Raw genomic sequence first — 25941 nt, forward strand, 5'->3', positions numbered from 1 at the left:
TAGAAATAGATTGCTTTCTTTTTCCAGGCTAACGACAGCTTCTTTATAAGTGCTTTTCAACCTTCAACGCGATGAAGATTGCAGACGCTCGGATCAACCCTTCTTTGGGTTAAGCGGGACACGCTCCAGCCCTTGCGCAGGCGCAGTATATGACCCCCGCCGTGCCGGGCTGTTTCAAGTGCGCTTGCGCACAAGTTGCGCGGGGAAAACGCGCCGCCGCGGTAGCGTGCGAGCAGACAGATGGCTGTGAGGGAGGCTGCGGCAGCCCCTTCGCGGTCTGGGAGGGACGAAGAGGCGGCGTTGCTCTTTGAGAGGGCCCATCCCCGGCACGACCCGCGCTGGCTGTTGCCCGTGCCCCCACGCCTTTGCCTGGCCTGCGTGCTGGAGCTGCTGCCCGAGCCCGGCGTGTCGGTGCGAACTGGCTCCCCGCCCCCACCCGCGTTCTGTCACCACACGGGGTGGCCCTGGCCGGCGGCGTTCTTCCCTGCCACACCAGCCGCAGCCCACCCCTCCGGCAGCCCTTTGCAAACCCGGCCCAGCGCCGGCTCTGTGCCTCACGCCGGCCTGGCCCTGCGTCCCTGCGCGCCGTCCCGCTGGGGCCCCGGGGACGCGGCAGGACCCCCAGGCTCACCTTCCCGCCGCCCCTTCCCCGCCTCTCTCTAGATAGCTGTCCCGCTGCATGCCGACCCCCTCGCCAGAACTAGCCTTAGGGGGCTCCCTCCATTTTAGAAGGCGCCCGCTCACCCCGGCGGCCCTCACGTGCGTGCGAGTGGAAGCGCGGAGGGGAGGGCCGCCGGGGTCTCCGGGAGCGCGGACGCCGGAAGTGAGCCACGCGCCAGTGAGGCCCGGGGGAGGCAGCGGGGAACGAGTGTAAAAAGTAAAAATAGCTATACTTTCCCAAACAAAGAAGATAGTGAGAGGACTGGCTTTGTTTTACATTTTTGCAGGTCTCTTTCATGTTTGGCTTCCTAGGAGAAAGCTGGCTTTTCATATATGCATTAAATCTGTTACCGCGTGGCACGTAATACTTGAAAAGCTTCACTGTACCCTTGTGAGAGAGTAGGAGTGAAAAAGGCAAATAGCGCCTTAGTGTTCTGTGAAACTGATTTGGACCTCATGGCTGCCCGAAAGGGTTTTGGGCATTCTCAGGGCCCCCACCGAGAGTTGCTGAGCGAGCTGAAAGCATCTGGGACAGCGCTGAGGCCAGAAGTCCTGAGGCTGTCATTCCGGGACAGTGAGTCAGAGGTCCAGAGGGGAGTGAGACAGTGAGTAGGGGAGAAAATCAGAGAGCGGCTACTGGGAACTTGGAGGATGGACCTAGCTGGTCAAGAGCTGTGTGGGGTCAGGAGGGAAATTGGGAAAAGGTTTTAGAGGAGGAAGCATTCGAATTAGGCTTGAGAAGACGGGTAAGATTTGGAGTGGAGGCGATGGGGGATCTTACCCTAGGAGGTGGGTATTAGCAGGGATGAGTTTGGGGGAGTCATTAGTGTTTGAAGGAAAGTTGAAATTGGAAAAGTAGGTTGAGATCAGTTCTTTGAAGAGTTTGAATCCAAGCTAAGGAGCTGGGACTTAACCAGGTCAGGTGCAGGAGAGTCACTGAGATTTTTCGGAGTGACTCATTGGGATCACTAGCTTAAGGTACTGTGTAGGAGGAATTGGAGAAGGAAAACGGATTTGCAGTAGCACAGGTTAGAGGCAATAAGAGGCGCGACTTCTTTTACTGAACACACCCTGCTTAGCTTCACCTCTCACCAGCGGAAAGGGGGGATGGAGTCCGTTGTACCCATGTTCCTGTTCTGCCCTCTGTGCACACCCGTGTTCTGACCCAACTTTTGCTGCTGTCTTGAGTGCTTCGCACAACTACTACCCAGATCCCTGTTCAGGGAGCTGAAGTGAGTGTGACGATTTATGTTTACATTGAATGGAAGGATGCATTTTTTCCACCTACCTCTAAGGTTCATGAAGGGTCCCCCGGTATCACCCTCCTGGGCTGTTGAAGTGGAAAGAGCTCTGACCTTTGACAGGGTCTGGTTGGAGACTTAGATTTGAGTCCTTGGGAAAGCCTCTGAACCTCAGTGTTCTTCTCTCCAAAATGGCTACAATGATACTTGTTTCTGCTTGCTTTGCCAACTTGTTAGGCTTAAAGAAGCGAGTAGACAAAAGAGTGATGTGTGAACAGTAAAGTGCAGTGTACATATAGGGCATTAAGAACCTCAGCCCATGTATATCCTCTGTGTGAACATATGGATTCCTGTGTGTGAATGATACCCTTCTCTATACTCCCTTCAGGAAAAATGGCCTTACCATGAATTAGATGACGCTTCCAGTATCATCTTGTAAATGTATTTGTATTGTATGTATAGTTACAACTGTTTGGGTTCGGGATGGCTGAGACTTGGTTGCTGTTGATTATTTTTCTTTACCTACCCAAAGTTGGTGCGCAAGAAGCATGTGCTGTCCTGCTTCCGAGATGTCCTCGTGAGGCACACCTCCCTGATCATGCAGCTGATGGGTCAGGATCAGCGAGTCTGTGTCCACTTCATAAGCATGCTTTTTGGTGAGATTAAAAGGGAAACCTGGCATGTATTTTGCTACAGCATGTATATTTGGTTTGGGGGTCTTGCAGAGATAGTTTAGACTTTTTGCGAAGTAACAGTTTAACTTACTGGCAAATTGTTTTGTCATAATGGTGAAGAAAGGGTCACCTTTCTAAGATACCTGATGTTTTATACGGTAATTACAACAAATTGATCAGTGAAAATGTGAAGATGAATATGGAAAACGTGTGATCTTTCCAAGAGTCTAGTCTTATATGGTCTTTGAACAAGATCAGAAGGTCCAGACTAGAGTCTGCTGACCTGGCTGTGGCCCTGATTGAGTTATTTCCCCTTTCTTGGGCTTTAGTTTCTTCTTGTGCAAAATGAGATGTATTAAGATGTCCCTTCTTTTAATACAATTACCATGTCCTTTGGAAGGAGCCCTTTTAGAGAGGAGGGAAGCTAACTCATACTGCGTACTTTGCTAGAGGCTTTTCAGGCTTTTAACTGCCAAGACAGTACTTTAAGGGAGAGAGGATGATCCCTAAGGCTCAGGGAGGTCATAGCTGACAACTGGCAGAACTGGAATTTTACCCCAGGTCTGTTATAGACTCCAGAGCACACAATTTTTATGCTGTGCCACACTGACTGTTTAATTCTTTTAAAGCCAGAGTGGGTCATTGAAAATTTAGGTGTTTGGTGCTGAGGATGGCTGGGACATTGCTTAAAGCTGCTATTAGTTTTAGGCTTCACAGTGTGCCTTTGTGGGTTTGTTTTTCTTTTAACTATTAACTATCCCCCTCTTACCTCCCTCTGCTCCAAGGACTGTTATGTAATGTGGAAGATGGGAGTATGGCAGAGCTCTGTATTGAAGGTAAGGTGAAACTGTGTGTACCTAGCACTTGAAGCTGGGGATATTAGCCTCAGTTGCAGCTCTGGTTACTTGAAACTTTGATGGCATGTTTTATTGTAGATACAGATAAAGAGATCTCAACTAGTTGTCAATTATTAATTCTGCATTTCTTTCTTGAGCACCTACTCTGTACCAAGTACTGTATCAGACACTAGGGATACACAGATGAATAAGACATGGTTCCTCCCTTCAACAGTCTCCAATGTAGAGGAGAGGTTGACTGCTAGATGGCAAGAACTGCTGAGTGCTGTTACAAAGATGTACAAAACTGTTTTTATTGTATTCATATTGGTTGGTTGGAAGTTGTCTGCACATGGGTTGGCGGCTAGCTGTGGAAGGCTTACCTATAAAGAGCTCAAGGAGAAGGAAGACAAGAGTACTGGGATGGGAGGATTCTTGCAGAAAGCAAGAACTGTGTCAGGGTCGAGTCAGGAAACAAACCACATAAGTGATTTGAACAGAAAAAAACTTTAATATAAAGAATTATTAGCTAGGTAACTGAAGACAAAAAGAGAATACCAAATTTTCACAGAGGTACAGTTTCCGAAAGCAGCTCCCACTCCTAGGGCTTGGGAAACAAAGGGAGAGGTTGGAATTATTAAAACTACAAGTTTGGAGGAATGACACTGTGTATGAAACTTGGACCTCTGCGGAGAGGGTGCTGCTTGGCTGCTGCTGGGTCCATGGCCATTCAGTTAGCAGCTGTAATAGATCATAACTTAACATGATCCGTGTGTACTTCTGGCACCTGAAGTTCTGACCACTGACGGGAGGGGAGATTTCACCATTTCCCTCAAGGCCACTCTTGAGTTGGGCTATAATCCTAAAGCCATTCACTTCTGGTTGGTGCCAACATAACTTGCAGAACCCACTCATCAGACCCCAAGAACTTTACTGAGATGGTCGGCCCTAGATGGAGACTGCAGAACTAGAGGGAGAAGGAGGACATGCTCCTTCCTCACTGTTTCCTGTTTGCTTCCTGCTTTCTTCCTGTTTCTGTGTTATCCTAGAATGCTTCTTTACCTTGAAAGTGGCAGAGCCTTCCCACAGCAGCAGATGAATTTTATTTACAGCTTTTTTTCACTCTTGCAGAGCCAGCCTCTTCTCCACTTCTCCCCCAAACACCAGCAGAAACATCACAAATGATTGTATAGAAGAGTGGGTTTGGGGTTGAGAGATAATATTGTTCGCAATTATTGGCAAGGAAACTCACTCATAATTCTATTTTCTAGCCTATGAAGGAGCGAATTCTGAGGAAGGAAAAAAAGTAGAGATAATATAAAAATAGTGGTTGTCAGCCTCGCCTTCACAATAGACTCACCTGGGAAACTTTAAAAATATCTAGATGCTTAGTTTCTTTCTCTAGAGATTCTGATGTAAAATTGGTCTTGGACATTAATATTTTTTCAAAAACTTCCTAGGTGATTCCAATGTGCAGTCTAGTTGTGAACCACTGATATAAAAGAAATGAAGAAGCCATAAATTTTTGTGTTTGGATGTGCATGCGTGGTTTAATGGGGGAGAGACAGAAAAGACTAGTACCAACTAGCACAAGCAAGTGACTTTGAGTAGAAGGGCTTTAAAAGGTGAACTCCGGGTTGCCTTCTGATTAGTAATGCTACTGTGTTTGTTCAGTCCTTATCCAGCTTACAACTCAGCTGAAATTAGAGCAGACCGTTCGCTGCCTGCTGGATGAGTGCCACAAAGAGGTCAGTAAGTAGCTGTGTGTTCTTGAGTACCCCCTGGATCCTCAGGTATCACAGCTGGGCCAACCCTTCTTTGGATAGATGAGAGATTTAAATCCAGAGAAAAACCCTGCCTGGTGTGCTCAGTTGGTTGGGTGCTGTTCCACAAAGCGAAGGGTCTCCTGTTTGATTCCCAACTCAGGTACATGCCTGAGTTGTGGCTTTGGTCCTCTGTCTGGGCACATGCGAGGGGAGGACCAAACCTCCTCTCTGGCATTGATGTTTCTCTCTGGCATCGAAGGTTCTCTCCCTCTTTTTCTCCTTCCCTTCCCTCTCTCTAAAAATTAATAAATAAAATCTTAAAGGAGAAGGGACTTATTGTCTGAGGTCAGTGGCAGAGCCAGAGCTAGGGCCTAGGTCTTCTGTTCCTGCTCCCATGACCTTTGCAGCGTCCTACCTTCCCCTTTCAACCTCCCGAATGCTACCTCCATGTGGCGAAGTCCCATCTTTCTGGCATAATCATCCCATGGCCATTCTCAATGTTCTCCTAAATGCAATACAGATTTCCTTGGTGAATTTATCAAAGAAATATGTTCACTATGTCTTGGCTTAGTATTTTTATTTGGTTTGAATTGGATACAGCATTTTGTACTAAAGGCATTTGCTTTTATCATGATTTAAGGTAAGCATTGAGTGGGTATGTTTAACCTGCTTTCTCCAGTATAGTCAAAGATATCAATTAAACCAGCAACTTTTACATTGTGTTTAAGATTTTGGAATGGTCAGAATCACTTTCTATTTTTTTTATTTTTTTGCAAAAGGAAGACAAATGTTCATGTTAACACCATCGAGAGCAACATTTAATTATAAACGATGTTAAATTATCATGTCATTATAATTATTCTGCATGTGGTTAGTAGATCAGATTGGATTTATAATTATATGTATCAGTACTTAAGGTGACGATGCCACTTAACACTGTGAGCACCGTCTATGTGCTAGGAACTGTTTTAGGTGCTTTACATGCACTACCTCACTCAGTCCTCCCAACGGCCCTGATTAAATTGGTACTATTGTCATCTACCACAGGTGGAGTTAAGAGTCTTACTTAAGGTGCTACAGTTAGTCAATAGAAAAGGTGAAATATATACTATTGACTCTCCCTGTAAAGTACCCAGCATATAGAGTGTTCCATAATAGTAGCTAATAGTAATGATAATAACAATAATTTTTTTTTTGCACTGAGCCAGAATTTTGTCTTTATGACATTGCCAATTTAAATCTCCCAGTTTCTGGCTCTACAGGAGACATAATATGCTAAGTTGTTCATTAGTTTGTTTTTTAATTCAGTTTAACAAACGTACTGAGCTAGGTACTGAGGACTCTGAGAGGAATCTGCTTCAACCCCTTTCCCCTAGAGCTTCCCAGACCCATGGGGGAGGCAGTCACTTAGCCAAAGAGGCTGATCGCTGATTGTGGTGGGAGACATGCACCATACAGGCTTGGTGTGGATAGGGCAAAATTAATTTTGGTGGGAGCTTTATCCTGACCCTAATTTATAGAGTGGAGTATGTTCACTTTCTGTAGCTCTGTAACATGCCCTCCATGCGAGGCAGCCTGGCCACGCTGACCCTTCTCGGCAAGTTGGTGGATGCCATCCCAGCTCTGGCAGACAAGCTTGTAATGGAGCACTGTGAGTGACCTCTGAGGAAGAGCTTCCTTTCGCCTTTACCTGCTTTGATCACACTTCCATCTGGGCGGTCCATTACACCTTCATTACTTTCCTTCTCTAAGCTTTGGTTTCCCCATCTGCAGAATGTGCTGTATGTTGGCCAACTTGAAAAAGTGCTTCTCAACTCTGGTCTTGGCTATTTGTATTCACTATGTTAAGACAAATTAATTAAGTACCTAGTATGAATCTTCCTTTTGGGTGGAAGGGGGAATTAATTCTGAAATATTAGAAGTACTCTTTTCTGCCAGTAAAATTCAAATAAATATCTCACAGGATTTATCCAAGGGTAAATCATTTAACTTTTCTAAACCTTAGTTTTTCCCTTTGATTAAATGGCCAGAAGTCATTTGTTGTGGGGGGTTATTGGGGATTACCATTACTATCCCACTGAGGGCAGTATTTGAGTTACATATAGCGTTGAAACTCACATTATAACATTGTGTGGTTCCCCTGCCCCTTGGTTGTTTTCCGGACAGGTGACATGACGGAGCACCTGTTGAGAGGTTTAGTGTACCCCAATGAGGGGGTGCAAGCTTCTGTTTGTTACCTCTATGGGAAGCTGTACTCCTCACCAAAGGCAGCTGAGATGCTTTCAGGCCATTTCCGGGAGAAGCTGTGCCCTCTCTTCCTTTCTACGCTGGATGGTGCCCAGACAAAGGAGCTACAGATCAATTGCTTGGGTAAAACATGAAACTGCAGGGAAAACAGAGAGAAAGGGTTTGAAATTTTGCTTGAGGACTTGAGATACTGGTTCTCTAAATGTGCTGCTTCACCAAGCCCCCGGTTTGGGAGATAAGATGCATAGATTGTGAAAGATGTATAGAATTGGTGTGGCATCTTAAGAATGTAGACTTTGGAAGGAGAAGAAAGAAAGTGGGACAGCAGTTTTTCTGCCTCCAGTCTTCACTGCCTATCCTGGTGCATCATAGTGCTGCCAAGTTAATCTTCACACTACACAGCTTGCATCCTGTCAATTTCCTTTTTGGAAAATCATCTGTGGCTCACTCTAGCCTCCAGGGTGATGTCCAGGTTGCTTTGTGTGTTATTTGAGGCTCCTTAGGCAGGAGCTACAGGGAAACACATAGTTTGTGGGTGACAATAGTTTCTTTTCACAGTTTGGACCAAAAGCTGTGTTATGAACAGTCCAGCCACACACAGTGAGCATTCATTCCGGGCTAGGCTATGCGCTGGGCTCTGGGGCCATAAACATGTCAAGCTCAAGCTCTGTTCTGAGGGAGCTCAAAGTCCAGATGTGGACAGTTAGAGTCCAGTGTGGCAAGTGCTGCAATGGAGGTTGCACAGGAAAGGCTGTGATTCTATATAAAGTAGTACTATAATTCTTACATATAGAAAACCCTAATAACTCCACCAAAAAACTTAAACTAGCAAATGAATTCAGTCAAGTTGCAGGACACAAAATCAGTTTTGTTTCCGTATACTAACAACCTGTCTGAAAAAGAAATTAAGAAAACAAACCCTTTTACAATAGCATTACAAAGAATAAAATACTTAGGAATACCTTTGGAGACATAAAATTCTAGGAATGTGTGAGGAGCTACCTAAAGTGTTCTCTGGTGCCTGTGCTCCTCTTGCGTGACTTCCCAACCCCTTGGTTTTCTAGGTTTGCTGAGGCAGCTGCTGAAGTATGATCTCTTTGTGTCCGTGATCATGAACAAGTCAGCACTGGCGGAAAGTGCCGGCAGTGGTGAGGGGCCACCAGGGGAGACCTCACTGCCTTTGGTGCTCAAAAAGGTCCTTGTCTTGTGATTCCTTGTCTCTAGGTTCAGTAACAAGGCCACTCTTTCTGTCTAGGATTTATTTACAAAGTATTTTCTTACTAGCCAAACAACATGCCATTAGAAGACTCAAAGTACTTTTTTTTTTTTCAGTTGTGAATCCTTATATTGCATCTTTCCCTTCACATCCAGGCTGCCTGGGAATGAAGTATACATGCCACAACAGAAACAAAGCTACCTCAGTTTTAGGGATACAGCTGAAGCTTCTCAGCATGGTACCTAGAGCCCTCTTTCTCTGGACCCTGTTTATCCCTTCAGCCTTACTTACCTGTTTCTTCCACTCCACAACCCAGTGCTCTAGCCATATGCAACCTCTCCCTGGACCTACACATTCTAGGACATTCTGTCTAGCTGTGCAGATGCTCTTCCCCTTAAGCCTTTCTCTCTCCTTTATCACCTTCAAGGTTCGTGTGTTCATGGTAACGTGGTTAGAACAATTGGGCTCAGCAGGGGCACAAAGTCTTCTGTCCTTAGAGTGCACCAAGGCAACATGATGATGGTGGCCAGGACAGAGATTAGAGAGCACTTTCCTAGGTAGAGACAGGAGTTTTTAGAGGTCCCACCCTCTGTCTGTATGTAGAAACTGTCCTTCCATAGGCCACTTTGGATGATTTTGGATGATTGTTTCTTTTTTTTAAAGATTGATTATTTATTTATTTTTAGACAGAGGAGAAGGGAGGGAGAAAGAGAGGAAGAGAAACATCAATGTGTGGTTGCCTCTCATGCTCCCTGCACTGGGGAACCTGGCCTGCAACCCAGGTATGTGCCCTGACTGGGAATCGAGCCAGCGACCTTCTGCTTCATAGTCTGGCACTCAATCCAGTGAGCCACACCAGCCAAGGCAAGGATGATTGGTATTTTATTTTACTATAGCAGCCAGCAAGGTTGGGACTAGGGTGAGGTGAGTGGGACACTTGCCTTAGGTGCAAATTTTAAGGGGGAGAAAAAAATTCAGCAGTCAAGATAAATAATATTTTAATGCAATATTCTAAAAGATCAAAGTCAATGCAAAAAAATCATGATATACAAAATATCAAAATTTTAAACAAAGGTAAGATCAGCACATATCCTTATACCTCCATTCTGGCTTCTTTTGTCAGAGTCTAATGCTGGCTAGTCCTGCTTTTGGCTGATAATCAACTTATTCTCTCAAAATTTAGGTCCCTGGGAACATATTGTCAATGTTTGTGTTCCTGCTGTTGCAATACTGATTCACTTAGTCAAATACATAGTGAGCACTAATGTGATATGTCGGTCACTATGTTAGGCACTGGGAATATCATGGTATGTAAATAAATGAGTTTCTTGCCTATTCACAAACTAGTGGGAAAGGCAGATAATAAATGAGTAAATGAACAAGCAAAGTAACTGCAGATTGTGATAAGTGCTATAAAAAAGAGGGGTGATATAGTAGCAGAAAATGCCACCTACAAGTTGAGTGGTCAGGCAGGGCCTCTCTGAAGGATTGACATTTGAGCTGACACTTGAATTAACGTAGGCCAGTGATCAATTATATCTTAATGAAGCTGAAAATAAATAAATAAAGTAAGTAAGCAAGCTAGTGATATGAAGAGCGGGCAGAAAAGCATTTCAGGTAGAGGGAACAGCAAGTAAAAGCGTGAGGAAGGGAAATCCTTCATGTGATCTAGAAACAGATGGAAGCCAATGGAGTGGGATGGGTGGGAGGTGAAGTGGTCCAAGATGAGGCCAGAGATCCAGCAGGGAAAGTCATGCAAGTCCTGCTAGGTCATGGTAAGTTACCAGGGTTTTTTAAATGACAGATTTTAGCCCTGGCCAGGTGGCTTAGTTGGTTGGAGCAGCATCCTGTACACCAAAAGGTTGTGGGTTTTATCCCTGGTCAGATCACATACCTAGGTTCTGAGTTCAATCCTCGGTTGGGGCACATACTGGGGGCAACTGATTGATGTCTCTCTGTCTCCTTTCCTCTGTCTAAAATCAATTAAAAAAATATCCTTGGGTGAGGATTTAAAAAAAGATTTTTATAATTAATTTTGTTTATGATGAAAATGTAGGGTTGGAGTGTTTTTTTTTTCTCAATATGACTTATGAGGACTATACATTTTAAATCAAGAATCATTGTTTAATGGTTAAACACCATTTTTGTAAGACACATTTCCCCCCCCACATTTTTGCAGGTCTGAAGTTGGGAGACATGTTACTATTAATGGTGTGTCATAATTTAATTATAGCTCTTTTTCTTTCTTAGTAGTACATAAAATAACGGTTTGCCTTCTATTAGTAGAGTCTTAAAAAATATATGTCTTTTCCTATATAAAAGAGAACAAAATAGAAATTAATATCTAGAAACTCCTTTGCATGCTAACAGAAAGGGTTTTTATGTGTCTTTTTTTAAGTCTAACATGACTGAGATGGGTTTAAGCATGCAGTCCTCAGATGCCTCTCCACCGGACATGAGTGCGACTTCATCCTTTTCTTTTGAGGCTCTAAAACCAGGCATACTCCCCTTTGTCTTGTGATACATGTTTTACTCATTATATCCCCCCAGGAGGCCAGTTTGTACTACACTTAAAGTCTGTGTTATAGGGTCTCCTAAAAGCTATGGTGTCCAGTCAGGATTTGGATGTTATACAATGGAAATTCACTGAAATGTTTTGAGTGGAGGAGTAACCTCATATAAAATTTTGATGTGGGAGGCATCTCAGTTGTGGGAAAACTAGATTTGGACATGGCTTGCCTGAATTTCTGCCTTAGCTTTGCCCCTTATTAGCAAAGTGAGGCCTGGAGTAAGTAACTTAACCTCAATGTTGAGGGTCCCCAAGACCAGCCCCCAGGTTCAATGATTTACTAGGAGGACTCCCAGGAATGAGTGTAGAGTCATACTCACAGTTCTGATTTACTAAGTGAAAGAATACAAAGTGCCCTGGCTGGAAAGCTCAGTGGGTTAGAACATCATCCCTGTACACCAAGGCTGTGGGTTCCATCCCTTGTCAGGGCACATACAAGAATCAACCAATGAATGAATGCATAAATAAGAGAAACAACAAATCAATGTCTCTCTCTCTATGTCTCCCCCTCTCTCTCCCTTCTTCTGTCTCTAAAATCAATAAATAAAAATGTAAAAAAAAAGAATACAAAGCAAAATTAGCAAAGGGAAAAGGTGTATGGGTGAAGTATGGGGGGGAGGGGCAGAAACAAGGCACAGCTCCTGAGAGTGCTGTCCACGTGGATATAGGATGCACTTTATTCCTCCAGCAGTAAATTGTGACGGCTGTGAAAGGTTGCCTAGCAGGGAAGCTCATTAGAGTCTCAGTGCTGAGGGATTTTACTGGGCGCTGGCTGGTCAGGTAGGCACTCTCTGCCTCACATATACCCAGATTCCAGACTCCAGAAAGAAAGCCAGTGTTCAGCATAAACAATATTGTTTATACAAATTGTTTAGTCACAGTGAGCCACTCTTATGAATTCTGGGAATGATGGGAACTGTCCCGAAATCCAACTTCCCAGACCCAGTCAGTGGTCATTCTTGCAGGCAGGCGTTGTGAGGATAACAGTCTCAGGCTGCCATGTTAACTCTTTTCTGCACACTCTGTAAAGTGAGGCCCATAGTAGAAGCTTCCCTTGCTTCATCCCAGGCTTGTTACAAACATCAAAAGCAGATGAGGGCTGTGAAAGGACTTCTGTCAATGAAGGCCTCAGCCCTTCTTGGTGATGGTTTTAATGATCTTTGAGTACCATTGTGTTCTTTGGTTCTAATTCTCACCTGCTGCTATTCATAGGCTCCTTTCCATAGCCCATAACTTCCCTCCCTGAGCCCCATCCTCATGGCTGGTGACTGGTAGAGCAGGAGGGGTCAGGAGACAATTAGGCTCAATGTCTAATTGAGGGAACCACTCAGGCTGCTTCCCTCTAGTCCTGTCAGTGGGGTGACTGCAGCACTTTCTGCTTCCTGTTTCTCCAGCTCCTCCTCTCCAGAGATGAGATTCTGCAGGTGGCCAGCGCCCACTGTATAACTGCGGTGCTGGTCCACTCCCCAGCAAAACATGCTCCAGCCTTCATTCATGCTGACATCCCAGGTAGGGGGCCCTTTCTAACCTTTTCCTCCAAGGACCCTGGAGTTCTGACTGGAGACCCCTGAGTCACAGAAGTAGCAGCAGGCTTGCTGGGGTTCTGTGATAATGCATACCGGATAATGCATTCTGTTGATAATGCATAAACACCTAGTGTGAGGTGGTGGAAAGACCCACAGCCCAGGGAGGTGAAGGGAATTAATATTTCTCAAGGGCTTGTTATGAGCCAGGAAATATTCCCTAAGGTGCCTTGTAAATGTTTCCACCTTTAGATTCTTATCTTTTCTATTTTATGGATAAAGAAACTGAGGGTCAAAGAAGGGAAATAACTGCTTTAAATCAACAAGGCTAGTAAAATCAAGCCTCTCTGGTTTTAACAACTTTTCTCTGCATCATTCTGCTTGCCCATCCTGAGAATTAGGGGGGTCTGAGTTCTAGCCCCACCTCTACCACTAATAATGCCTCTCCCTGGGTCTCAGTTTCTCCATCTGTTAACAAGGTGAGGTTAGACCATAACCCTGAGAGCATTTTTCAGGTTTGCCTTTGAATTGATGATCATGTCTCATGGAGAGGGTGTGTGAAGAGATGAAGTGATAGGTGTGAGATGCTAAATAAATCCAAGGCCCCATTAGTTAAAGGATCATGATTACATAGCTGTTGTTTATTGTTTTCTTTCCCTCTCCTCGCCAGAGTTCCTCTTTGAGCATCTTTCCTCTTCCAGCGAAGTACTTATCTGGTCCACCTACAACTGCTTGATGCTTCTGGCAGAGGAACCACTGTTGTTTTCCAAGTGCCACACGGTGTACGGTTCGTAGTGAGGTCCTATACTAGCTCTGGGTTGGGTGGACAGCACTTAGAAGTTGGGTAGCCACAGCAGTGATGAAGGGCTAACCTGCATTTGGAGGGGCATGCTGGTTCTGATCATTTCCATCAGGCCGAACTCCTTACCAGATCCATCCACATGGAAGCAGTTCTGCTTTTCACTGATTAGCAGAAGTATGTGTGTATCTACACATCTCAAGAGAAGGGCACTCCTGTTAGCCACTAAATAAATTCCTATTGCACCTTAACAACTTTAGTCAACCTTAGATTCAGTCCTTTCCTGTGTTCCAGATATCTGTCCATCTTAGTCCCTAAGTTTTGCTGATTCATCCTTTAAAAATTTCTTGAACATGTCCCTTCTCTTCCTTCCTGGTGAAGTAAGGAAACACTTGTCAAGGACTTTTTATATCACATATGGATTTTTAGTCTGAGCACATTCAGTCATTCATTTTTATTCTGTGTCCCTGTTCTGTGCCAGGCACCAGGCTGAGACCTGGATATTTAGAGACACATAGAATGTGGTCCCTGCCCTCTGGAAAGGGAGACAAATATAAACGAGCTGATTAGGGCTCTGCTAGAGGAAAGAGCAGGAGGTGCGGGAGCTCGAGGAAGGCCCACAGCTCTGCCCGAGTGGATCAGGGAAGGCTTCCTGGAGAAGTGGAGTCCAGTGTGATTCTTCGAGGAGGAATAGGAATGTCTAGTGGAGAAGGTGCAGTTTAGTCAGTAGGTATTCACCAAACACCTCAAGTGCTGGGGTCTGCTTTGGTTTGTGCAGGGTTTCGGGAAGATAGGGATAAGTCCGATAAGCGCCTGCCCTCAAGACCTCACGGTCTTGTGCCAACAGCCCAACCTTGTCAGGACCCCTCCATGAGGGGCTGCTAGCAAATTTGTGCCGTGCAGAGCCTCTCACCTCTCCCGGGCAGGCAGTGAAGGGACTACTAAGCACTGACCCCTGCCTCTGCCATGTTATTTTGAGGTAGGGATCGAGTCGGTGGTGAGGAGCCTACAGGGAAGCCTGAGGATGAACAACACAGAGCTGCACAAGCAGGGCGTGCTGCTCTTTGCTGAGATCCTGACTCGGTGAGCAAAGCAGTGGAGCATCAGGCCTGTCGGGGCCAGACTGGAGAAGGAAAGAAGTGAAGTATTGATTCCTGCTGGGGTGAGTGACAGTTCACTCACTTGTTCTTCATTTATTGTTTCTCAGGCAGCCAGCGGAGATCAAGCTGTTCACAAGCTCAGCCATGTGCCGAGACGCCGGCCGTGCCCTTCAAGAGGCAGTGAGCAGCCCCGTGCTGGAGGTGGCCACTGAGGCAGTGAAGGCCACTTCTGCCTTTCTGAGGTGAGAGGCCCGGGCAGGCTGAGCTTTTCACCTCTGCGTGTACCTGAGGGCCAGGTTAAAGCCAAGGCAGCTGCCAAGGGCTACTTGTCAGGGAAATTTTCTTGATTTTTTTCTTCCTTATACTCTGTTGTTCTCTCTTTTTGGAACTGCCACTCAGATGTTGGACGTCCTGGATGGGTCATCTAATGTTCTGTTTTATGACAGCTTTTCATCTTTTTGTCATTATACACTAGTTTCTGGGAGATTTTCTTGACTTTATGTTTCAATTCTTCTATTGAGTGTTTTATTTCTGCTTTCATATTTTTAAAAATTTTTACTTTAAAAATTTTATTATATGCTTCATAACACACTGCATGCTACGTGATACACTGCATAACCTTCTAGCAGGGGTAGATGAAGATAACTGCACTATTTTTCATCAATCTGGAAAATGCTTCCTTAATCAATGTTCTCCAAACCCTTTGAACATAGTAACGATTAACTCCAGAGATGCACCTACCTCTTCCCATCAAAGTCCACTGATATGAATAATAGGCAAACTTTTTTTCCTCTTGGCAACATTTTGTCAGACATCACAGAATTCTCAGCTGCAGTGGTTCTCGGTAGCTAGCGGTATCCCAGCCAGGGAGTTCTGGCTTACTGGCCAAAACTGTTAGAAGAAAAATTTCACTCTGCTTTTCAAGGTTTTTTTGGCTGGTCTAATTAATTGACATGAGACAGATTAGCAGGAGTAAAATAAAGTTTAGAAACATATATACTTCCTGTATACATGGGAGAGACCCAGGAAAACTGAGTAGTCTGCTTTCATATTTTTAATTTGGAAGAGTTCTTTTCAATTCTCTGAATGTTTTAAATAGCACTTTTATTCTGCATTTATTTCATGGATGTACCATTAGTTTTTAAAAAAATCTCAGTCTTTTGTTTTAGTCTAGACTTCCCTCCCACTTCCTTTCTACTAATTGTTCCTTCTGCCTAGAATATTCTTCCCTTAAATCTTTGCATGATTGACTTCTTTCTGTCATTCAAGTCTCATTCAGAGCATCCTTCCCTAACTGACTAGTTAGGCTGTTATAGCACCTACCAAACACTTGGTAGTTCTTGTTTACTCATTTGTTTTTTTTTGTCCCTCCACCCCCTGCCACTATAACATAATCTTTAAGAGATCAGGGTCCATGTGAGTTTTTTCCTGCTATATAATTGCCTTGCTACTAATGAGTAGTCAGTACAGAATGTAGGGTGTTAAAATGGATGGTGAGACTAAGAGAACCTAGGGTCAAGATGGCAAATTTTTTCCATCTTTCTGGACAGTTTTGGCCAGTAAGCCAGAAGAACTCACTGGCTGGGATACCGCTAGCTACCAGGAACTGCTGCAGCTGAGAATTCTGTGATATCAGACAAAACGTTGCCAAGATGAAAAAAAGATTGCCTATTATTCATATCAATGGACTTTAATATCTTGGAAAAAATAATGGAGGAAAGCGTTATTTATTTATATAGTAACTTTTATTTTGTTTCCATGTTTTCACTTTGTAAAATTTTTTTTAAAAAGATTTTATTTATTTATTTTTAGAGAAAGGGGAAGGGAAGGAGAAAGGGAGAGAAACATCAATGTGTGGTTGCCTCTTGCACGCCCCCTACTGGGGACCTGGGCCACAACCCAGGCCTGTGCCCTGACTGGGAATTGAACCTGCGACCCTTTGCTTCACAGGCCCGCGCTCAATCCACTGAACTACACCAGCCAGGGCTCCATGTTTTCACTTTTAAAAATCTAACAAAATATTATATTAAAACTCACCTGTAAGAGTAATTTAATGAATAAAATAAAATAACCAACAAAACAGGACCATAGACATGGAAACATGGAACAGACTGAAAGTGATCAGAGGGGGGGTGGAGGAGGATAATGGTGGAAAGAAAGGGAAGGGACTAGACAAAGAACATGTATGAATGACCCAAGGGCATGGACAACAGTGTGAGAATTGACTCTGGGAGCAGGGGGTGGGATGGGTGGAGGAGGGCAAAGGGGGAAAAATTGGGACAACTGTAATTGAATAACAATAAAAAATGATTTAATGAAAAAATAAAATATACAGAAGGTTTAAAATGAAATGGAATAGTCCCTTGTTCTCACTTCCTAAATGAAACTAACTCATTTTGGTTTTAGCACTGGTGATTAATAACCTAAATCTTAACAGTAGTCTTACAGTGCTGTTTATTTGTCAGTTTAGGACATTATTTATTGATTTGCCAGTAAGAAAGACTGAGCTTTAGCTTATATTATTTTGTCTTCTCCACATTTCCTTAGCATTTTTGCTAGTTAGTATTTTACATCTTCAAACCTTTAAGTAATATAGTTAAAACTTATGCTGTTTGTTCCTTCAACCTGAAGTGGTATCTCTCGACTCCCCACTTGTTAGCTGAGTATATTAGTACCCCAACTCATCCTTTCCCCTTTCCTCCCTACCTTCTCCTCTCAGTGTCAGCTGTACCTTTAATTTCACATTGTAAAGATTAATATTTATAGCCTCTTCTTAGACCATAGCTAAGTCTTTGTGATTTCACTCTAGGTTCATTCTAAAAATTAAAACAAAAAATAGCATTTACATTACAATGACTTCCATCTGTCTCTTTTCCCCTTTTGTCCTTTCCTAGATTTTTTTTTTAATAGTTTGTTTTTTATTGTATTTTTCCAAATCCTTTCCTAGGTTTGAATCTCTAAATCTGGAGCATGAGCCCCAGTGAGGGTGGGATGAGTATACCAACAGGGAGGGTAATGAAGCCACAGAGGAAGAGCAGTGTCAATGAGAGGTGCTCACGCAGAGCTGGAAGTCTCCCAGGAGGTCCTTGTTAGGGAACCCGTAGCACCTCTAAGACAAGAGGTGGTATTTGAGCTGAGCTATGAGGGATGAGAGAGGTAAGATTTGTGGAAGGACCAGGGTTAGCCAGAATGTGTCTGTGGGAAAGCTAAGGGGTTACTGAGAGTATAGCAGCCAGTGTGGCCAGCAGGTTGGTGAAGGGGAGTTGCACGTGAAGAACCAAAACGCCGGTTGGGTCAGAAAAGTGGAGAGTGATGGGTAGGGGGCTGTTTATTAATCCTTAGACTACTTTACTTTTGACTAATTTCCCAGGGTGTTTACTGAGGTGGTCCCCCTAAAGTGGAGTGGTTCAGTGGGCCTCTGGGAATCACACCTGGAACAAGGAAAAAGGAGTGAAAATTGCTGAAAAGGATTAAAAGATGGTAGTACCAGGGCTTGACAGTCAGTGTAGGATAGAAACTTAGAACTTCCAGAAATGAAGAAGGAAAGGGGAAATCAAGCCTTAACTATAGACTGCCTGTTAGAAGCCTCAACAGATTACTCTCAGTGTTCAAAAAAGGCCAGGTGGTGAGGGTTAACATAGGTTTCTTCTTAGCTGCTGCACTGGGTTGAATAGCAACCCTCTAAAATGAGTTAAGATGAGGTCATGCGGTGTGGGCTCCTAAATCTAATGGCTGGTGACAGACACACACAAGGAAGATGGCCATGTGAAGACAGAGGCAGAAATTGGAGTGATGCAGCTACAAACCAATGACAGGGACTGCTGGCAACCACCAGAAGCTGAGGCAAGGCATGAGGCTTGCCTCATAAAGGCTCTTCCTAGAGCCTTTAGAGCCTAGAGCCTTTAGAGCCAGTCCTTGATTTCAAAACTCGTATTACCTAGAACTATGGGAGAATAAATTTCTGTTATTTTAAGCCACACAGTTGATGATAATTTATTATAGCATCTCTAGGAAACCATTACTGCTACCTTATACCCTGTGAAGTACGCATTCATTCATTTAACATCTTTTTTATTTAGCATCAATTTGCAATGCATCTAGCTCTGTTTAGGTAAAGTGAAAAGGTGGAACTGGTCCTTGGCTTCTTGGGGCTCACGATTAAACTAGTCAATGACCCTTGCCTTCCCTGAGTCTATAGAATATGAGGGTTCAAATGGACCCTAAGTGTTACTTTTCACATTTACCCCACACTCACAATGATTGACTCCCCAAAAGTAGTTCTCAGTCTCTGCTTATAATCTCCAAGAATAGGGAGCTCACTTCTTCCTAGATAGTCCCCTCTACCTCTACAGAGTTGCGACCCTTAGAAAATTATTTCTTATGCTGAAATAAAATCTCGGTCCTGATAACATTTACCTATTGATCCAGTTTTTCCTCATCAAGATAACAGAGGACAGTCTGATCCCTCTTCCCCAATAAGAGCTTATCATGAATTTGAGAACAGTGGTCCTAATATGTCTCTTGATGCACTTTCAGTTCTAGACAGTACTTTCACCAGCAGGCCCTTCTCAGTGAGAAAACCCACTGTATCCTTAGTAACAATAATAAGAGTCATAGCTGTCATTTATAAGGACTTACTATCTACTAAGCATGCTGCTAAGTGCTTGGCATATATTATCTGATTTGATTTTATTACACAGTAATTCTGTGAGGAGAGTGCTACTAACTCTCAGTTAGTAGAAGAGGAAACAGGGTTAGAGAGGATGAGGAATGTGCAAAAAGACATGCAGCTAGGTAAGTGCTGGGGCAGAGATTTTTATCAGAGCACATCTGGACCTGTACTCAGATCGGCCCCACTGTCCCCCATTGCCCGACAACCCGAGGATATCTTGGAGTACCCTTATGCCACCCTAAGCCTGCCTTTGTCTCTCTGGGCACAGGAAGGACCATCAGAGTGCTCCCCCCGTGCAGTACAGGGAACTGCGGGCCTTGCTTGAAGTCATGCTGAACCGGTGCGCTGATTTCTCCCGGACCCCGTCAAGCAGGCGGTCCCTGGTCAGTGCACTGCCGTCTGTATATCATGCTGTAATGTGTTTTTAGAAGACAATTACCCTACCTTTGTATGCTACTTCATAACTTTTTCTCATGCCCATATACCTACAATATGTTATTTTTTCCCCTAACTACAGAGCTGTGAGGCTTTAATAATTGCTATTTTTATTTTTACAGATTAGGAAACTGAAGCCACAGGGTTAAATAATTTTTCTCTAAAGTTCAAAACTAACAAATACCTGATTTTGGATGGTAAATCCCAGGGTGTTTGTACCCAAGCCTATTACATGCTTTATCTTTTACATTATTCAAGTAGGTATGATAAACATGCTCACAAAATTATTTGAGACTGGATTTACTAGAATCGTAGAAAGAATCTGACCAATCTGCAATATGCTGAATTGTTGGCTTTTTTAAAAAAAAGATTGTATTTATTTATTTTTAGGGAGAGGGTTTGGGGGGAGAAAGAAAGGGAGAGAAAAGTTGATCAGTTGCCTCTAGCCTGGCTCAGAACCCAGGCGTGTGCCCTGACCGGGAATTGAACCAGTGAGGTCTGCAGGTTGGTGCTCAATCCACTGAGCCGCACCAGCAAGGGCGAACTGTGGACTTTTAAATGTTCATGGACTTAAAATATCAGAAAAGGTACTGTTAATGCGAATAATGATTATGCTTTTGAGGATTAACTTTGGGAATTAAGTTCTTCAAACCTGATGGGGTTGAGGTTTTTGTGTGTTTTCAAGCAACTAATGTGCATTACAGACAGTTAGGCCAATGCCACCAGCCTGTGGCAGCTTTCTGCATGTGATAGAAGAGCCAGTCCTGTGGTTCACAGGGAAACAGATGGTTATGGCTCCCTCTTCTGCCATTTTTTAAAGGACCTATTAGATGGCTGGATTTGTGAGGGTATAACCAAAATCCCCTGGAAAATGTTAGGTGTGTGGGAAAGCCAGGCTCCAGTGTGAGAGGAAGAGACCTGAGGTCCTCAACGCACAGCCTGGGACACAGAGTGGCACTTGACCAACAGGTTCCCTTGTCTCCTTCTCACCTCAGGGTCATGCCTCCACTAGAGATTTGGAGAAGGCCATTCTTCGAAGGGGAAAGTTTCTCCTGAGCACTCTGGAGGGATTTAGAAATGCCTGCAGGTGAGGGGCCCTCTGTGGTGTGAATAGTAGTATGGAGGGTGGGCTTGGAAGGGAATCACAGAGGATAAAGCTCTGGACGCAACACTTGATTTCTGATGCTTTGCTGCATAGTGAAAGGACTTTGGCTGGTGTGGGGCTGGGAGATATGTGTGAGTGTGGAGGGGGTGTGTGGAGGTCTGAGGATATATAGCCAGAGTAGGAGGTTTCTAGAGATTCCCTCTGGTGAAGTTTGTGTTACTGTGTTATGAGGTTGTGTCTCATTCAGCCTTGTTCCTCTTCCCAAATAACCTAGCCCTGTAGGTGTTCACTGAATACTTGTTGGATTAATTCAGTTCACATTTATAGTGTTTTTTATATCTACTATGTGCTAGGCTTGTTGCTAGAAAGTGGAAGTAGAAAGGTGAGTCAGGTTAGCTCCACAAGGAGCTCACAGTCTCTTGGGGAAGAGACCATTTTGTGTATATACATGAAATTCACTGTTGTCACAGATCCCTGGAAGGTATTCCAGGTTGAAGGAGCAACATATGTAAAGGCAAAGAGTTGTGAAACAGCAAACAGGATGGTATGTTCAGGGAAGGACCTGTTGTAGGGTAGAAGAGTCATATATTATGAGAGAGGGGGTAGGGAGCATGAAACCAGAGATGTAGCCAAGGACCAGGCCCTCCTCCAGTGAGGCCCCTTGAATTTTCTCCAGATCTGCTGGTAGGGATACTTTCCCTGGATCCTGAGCTCAGGCATTCCTGTAGGAGGACGCTTCTAACCTTCATGTTCCGCAGGAGGTAGTGGATGTACTCACACATTGATTTCTCAGGTTGGCTGTGGAATTCCAGAGCGACCCTTCAGCCCAGGAGAATCCATTCACAGCTCCCAGTGCCGAGAAGGAAGACACCTTGGAGGCCTTCTCAGAATTTCTTCTCAGTGCCTGTGACTCCTTTTGTATCCCCATGGTGATGGTGGGTTCCCCTGAGCCATGGACAGAATGAAGCTTGGGGAGAGAAGAATGAGAAAGTGAGCTGGGCCTAGAGATGCAAGGCAGTGACTACTCAACTGGACCTTCTGATGTTCTCGGCAGGGTTGTTCTTGCAGCCACTTTTCCTTTGGTTTTAAAAACAAAGTATAGTGTTTCATTGTAATACTAATAGATGCCACATGGGAAAAAGTAGGTAATATTTATAGTCATAACCTAATTTGATCACCCTAATGACCCTGTGAGATGGATGCTATAATTTCCCCAATTTAACGATGATATTGTCATTTCGTATGGTTGTAAGGCAAGTGCATGAAAAAGTCACATGAAAAATAAATGTGAAGGTAGTTTATAAACTATATTATTATTACTATGGCTATAGTAATAGAAACATTGGTGTCACTCTGCATTATCATTTAGAATGTATTTCTCACACATCAGGTCTCATCTGTTTCTGGGAGGTAGACTAGTTGTTACTCCTGTTGTGCTCTTTTTGATACAGAGGCCCGGAGAGGTAAAGTATCTTACACACATTATCAAGTGATGGATTGTAAACCTTGGGTGTAGGCTTGTGACTTGAGGTTTCCTTTAAGTGAAAAGGTTTAGTTTACAGTTTTAGGTTTGATTCCAGTTTTGCTGATGATTTTTCTTTTCAGAGGCTCATTCCTGATGGACTATGCTCTCCTCCCTGGTTCTTTGCAGAGGCACTTGGAGCAGGCCACTCACCCACCCTTGATGGAAGTTTTCCTCTCAATTCTACACAGCCTCTTTTTCATCGTTCCCCACATGAAAGAGAAGTTCTCCAAGAAACTTGGTAGGCAGCAAGCAAGGGTGGCAGTTGGGAGGGAGGCAGGCACCTTAGGCAGCTGCTCAGATAGATACTCAAAGAGCATGACCCGTGAATAGGACATTTACGTATTTGCTCAGAATCAAAACCCACTTTGCCCAGTGTTGATTGGAAGGGAATATCCAGAAAGCAAAGTCTTTAAAAGCAGTCCTCAAATTTATTAATAATTCTCTGAAAGTGTCCAGGAGGTTCTAGTTCAAAGCCCGCAATATACCTCTTTCCATAGTACTGTCATACTCCATGTTCCCTCAAACTTCACAAGATGTTTAGCATATTTTATGCCTAAGCACTGAATGCCAGAAGGACCCCCAGTCATTGTGACAACTGAAAAACATCGCCACATACTTTCAGATGCCTTCTAGGGGAGTGGTAGCTGTGTGAAGGCTGCTTTCTAGCTAAACACTGAAGTGCCTTCCTAAAATTGAACCCAAGCAGCTCTTGACTCCTTTATCCTTCTCTAGGCTGTCTTGCATCTGTTTATTTTTGTCTCTCATTAGTCATTTTTCTTCTCTACAGTGTAAACCTTCCTTTCTCCAGTTTTCACCCTATAAATACTTAAGTCTGCAGAATAAGCCCAGGAGTCAGGGGCAGAGTCTCCTTTATCTTCCTTAGAAAGTGGTAGTGATGGTGAGAATGGGCAGCAGGAACAGCAAAAAACAGAAAGGGGAGGAGAAAGGTAGGAATAATTAATAACTAACATTTATCAAATTCTTACTATGTGTGAGACACTGTTTTAAGTGCTTTACATGCATTGATTATTTTAGTTCCCAGAGAAACCCTAGGAAACATGTACTATGATTATCCTCATTCTGCTGATGAGCACACTGAAGCTCAGAGAGGTTGAATAACTTGCCCAAGGTCACACCAGAAGTGGTATGCCCAGGATTCAAACTCAGAACATGGCTCTAGAGCTTCTTTTCTTTTCTTTTAAAGATTTTATTTATTTATTTTTAGAGAGAGGGGAAGGGAAGGAAAAAGGGAAACATTGATGTGAGAGAGAAAAATACATCAAACGGTTGCCTCCTGTCTGCAGACTGAACCCACAAACCCAGGCACATGCCCTGGCTGGGAATTGAACCAGCAACCTTTCTCTTTGCAGGATGATGCCCAACCAACTGAGCCATAACAGTCAGGGCTAGAGCCTATTTTCTTAATCTCTGTGTTATGCTTGCCTCTTATCATTATCATTCTGAGATGTGTAAATCTCTGGATGGCAGTACTGGAGAGCAAGGGCTGTAGAGAAGGGCTGTGTGCGGGGAGATCTATGTAGCGTGAAGCCATATAGAACAGGATCAGGGGCCCATCCTGCAGGAGAGAAGAGGGAAGCAGGCACTGCCAGCCAAGTGTTGGGCAGAGACCTGGAGTAGGGGGTGGAGAAACCCTGGGTCCCTGAGAGACTGGACCAGGAGGAGCCCTTCCAGCAGGCAAGCTGGGCTCCCCCTCCCAGGGGGAATCATGGGTTAAACTGCTGTCCCAGAAAGTTGTTGTGAAACTTGGAGAGATTAAGTCCTGGCTATATGCTTTAGCCCCAGGACAGAATACAGATTATCCCCAACACTGGAGCTGGCGCAGGGGGAGCTCTTGATGTTCTTCTTTAAAATCCTCCTTTTATCTCAGTTTCACAACCTGTGAGATACTAAACTGATTCTCAGAGAAGTTACTCAAATGCTCCAGATTCAGAGTCGCAATACTAGATGGTGATGAAGCAAAATTTGAACCCTCTTCTGCAAGAGAACTTCAAACCTAGTTCTCTTCAGTACCACCCAGATTTGGGAATCTTTGTGATATATCTGGTTTAAACATTTCTCTGCTTTCTTCCCACTTTTCCCAAGCTGCCTCCTCCTTCATACGACTAACTCTGGAACTGAAGGCCAGGTTCTGCAGTGGCCTGAGGTATGTATGGCCGCAGGCAAACTTAATGGCCAAGGAGCCAGCATCCTCCTTGACTAGACAAGTGGAAATTTCTGACTGGTTTAGTCATAGGACCATGGTGGGGGTGGGAGCTGTTGACACAGTGTCAGAGTTACTCAGCAGTGGGTGACATGAGCTGTACTTGCTTCTACCACTTTTATTTAATCTGGTTCTGGTAAGGGCTCTCCTTCCATGTGATAATTGGATAGGTACCTATCACATCAAAACCGGAAGGGTTTTTAGATGTCATTTATGTATCCCCTCATTTTACAAATGGGGAAACCAAGGCCCTTTGAGGGTAAGGGATGCAGTGTCCCCCAAGAAAGAGTCATGCTCTAGTTGCTGCCAGCTCAGCAATTGCAGAGGAGACTCTGTAGAGAGGTTGTTGCCTCAGTCTGTCTTATTAGGTTTCTAGAGCAGCTTTCTTTACCTTCACATTTATTATTTGCTACCTGCCCCTGCATGTACTTGGCAGGTTCCATTTGTTACTGTCTGCTGCCCACAAGGTGACCGCAGTGTGGTATCTAGTGCTCCTTTCATGTGTCTGAATAGAACACGTACTATTCAGGAGAAAATAACAGGATCCATCTGCATGCCAAGTCACACTTTTGGATGTTTGTGTTTCTTCTTGAGAACCCGTCTTGGGTTCAACCAAGGAGCACTTTTCTGTTTGTATGTTATATGAAATTGGAACTTAGTAGCCTTCCTTGATTTACTTTTCAGCAAATTTTTAGTCAATACCTGTATGGGCCAAGTGCCTAAGTTACAGTGCGGGGCAGCAGGTTCCACATTTGCTTGTCACAGCCACCTCCAGACCTCTACCAGGGCCACGGCTAGAAGCTCACTGGGCTCTGGCACAGAGCAGTGGCGCTTCAGTACATGGCAGGGATAATGCTGTGCCGGCCAAAGTAGCAATATCTTCTCTCTTAGTCTCTTTTTGTATCCCCCCCTTAGTCACTCAGCCCTGAACCAAGCGTGTTCCAGTTTCCTCTACTACTTGTGCATCAACCTCCTCTCAGCTCTAGAGAAGACAAAACCACCGTCTCAAGAAGGTAAGATGCTGCTATTTGACTACTCATGAGGAGGTCTGTGGTGGTCTTTGAGAGTTTGGATACCTTATTATTTGGCTGGGTAGTGAGTCAGTTCAATAATAAGATCCCTTAGCTTGAAGCTGCCCGGAGGAGCCATGGAATCATGGAATGATGGAACTATTGCTTGATTCTAGGGAGCTGAGATAATAGAATCAGAAAATGATGGAATCTAAGGCTCCTGGACCCTTAGACTCTAAGGGTTGAGAAGGACCCCAAAGCTCATCAAGCCCAGTTCCTCCCTCGGCCATCGCTCTGCCACATCCCCCAGACCAAACCTCTTGTCCTCTGCTTGCTACCTTC

At 44.2% G+C, this 25941-nt stretch overlaps 1 protein-coding gene across 1 annotated transcript in view; it reads left to right on the top strand.

Annotated features, from left to right (window-relative positions):
* The first annotated feature begins 224 nt into the window (after positions 1–224).
* The window catches only part of MEI1 (meiotic double-stranded break formation protein 1), a 57237-nt gene continuing 31520 nt past the window's right edge, over positions 225–25941 (top strand). The window contains exons 1-17 of the mRNA XM_024579632.3: positions 225–411; positions 2434–2557; positions 3361–3411; positions 5086–5159; positions 6723–6828; positions 7344–7547; positions 8489–8619; positions 12604–12718; positions 13403–13519; positions 14515–14614; positions 14739–14873; positions 19572–19686; positions 20734–20825; positions 21637–21778; positions 22495–22606; positions 24472–24532; positions 25505–25602. Coding sequence (XP_024435400.2) covers positions 241–411; positions 2434–2557; positions 3361–3411; positions 5086–5159; positions 6723–6828; positions 7344–7547; positions 8489–8619; positions 12604–12718; positions 13403–13519; positions 14515–14614; positions 14739–14873; positions 19572–19686; positions 20734–20825; positions 21637–21778; positions 22495–22606; positions 24472–24532; positions 25505–25602 — 1948 coding nt within the window. The 5' untranslated portion in view covers positions 225–240. The remainder of the gene's footprint in view (positions 412–2433; positions 2558–3360; positions 3412–5085; positions 5160–6722; positions 6829–7343; positions 7548–8488; positions 8620–12603; positions 12719–13402; positions 13520–14514; positions 14615–14738; positions 14874–19571; positions 19687–20733; positions 20826–21636; positions 21779–22494; positions 22607–24471; positions 24533–25504; positions 25603–25941) is intronic.

This window comes from Desmodus rotundus, chromosome 3 (assembly GCF_022682495.2).
Source record: "Desmodus rotundus isolate HL8 chromosome 3, HLdesRot8A.1, whole genome shotgun sequence".
Taxonomy (NCBI): domain Eukaryota; kingdom Metazoa; phylum Chordata; class Mammalia; order Chiroptera; family Phyllostomidae; genus Desmodus; species Desmodus rotundus.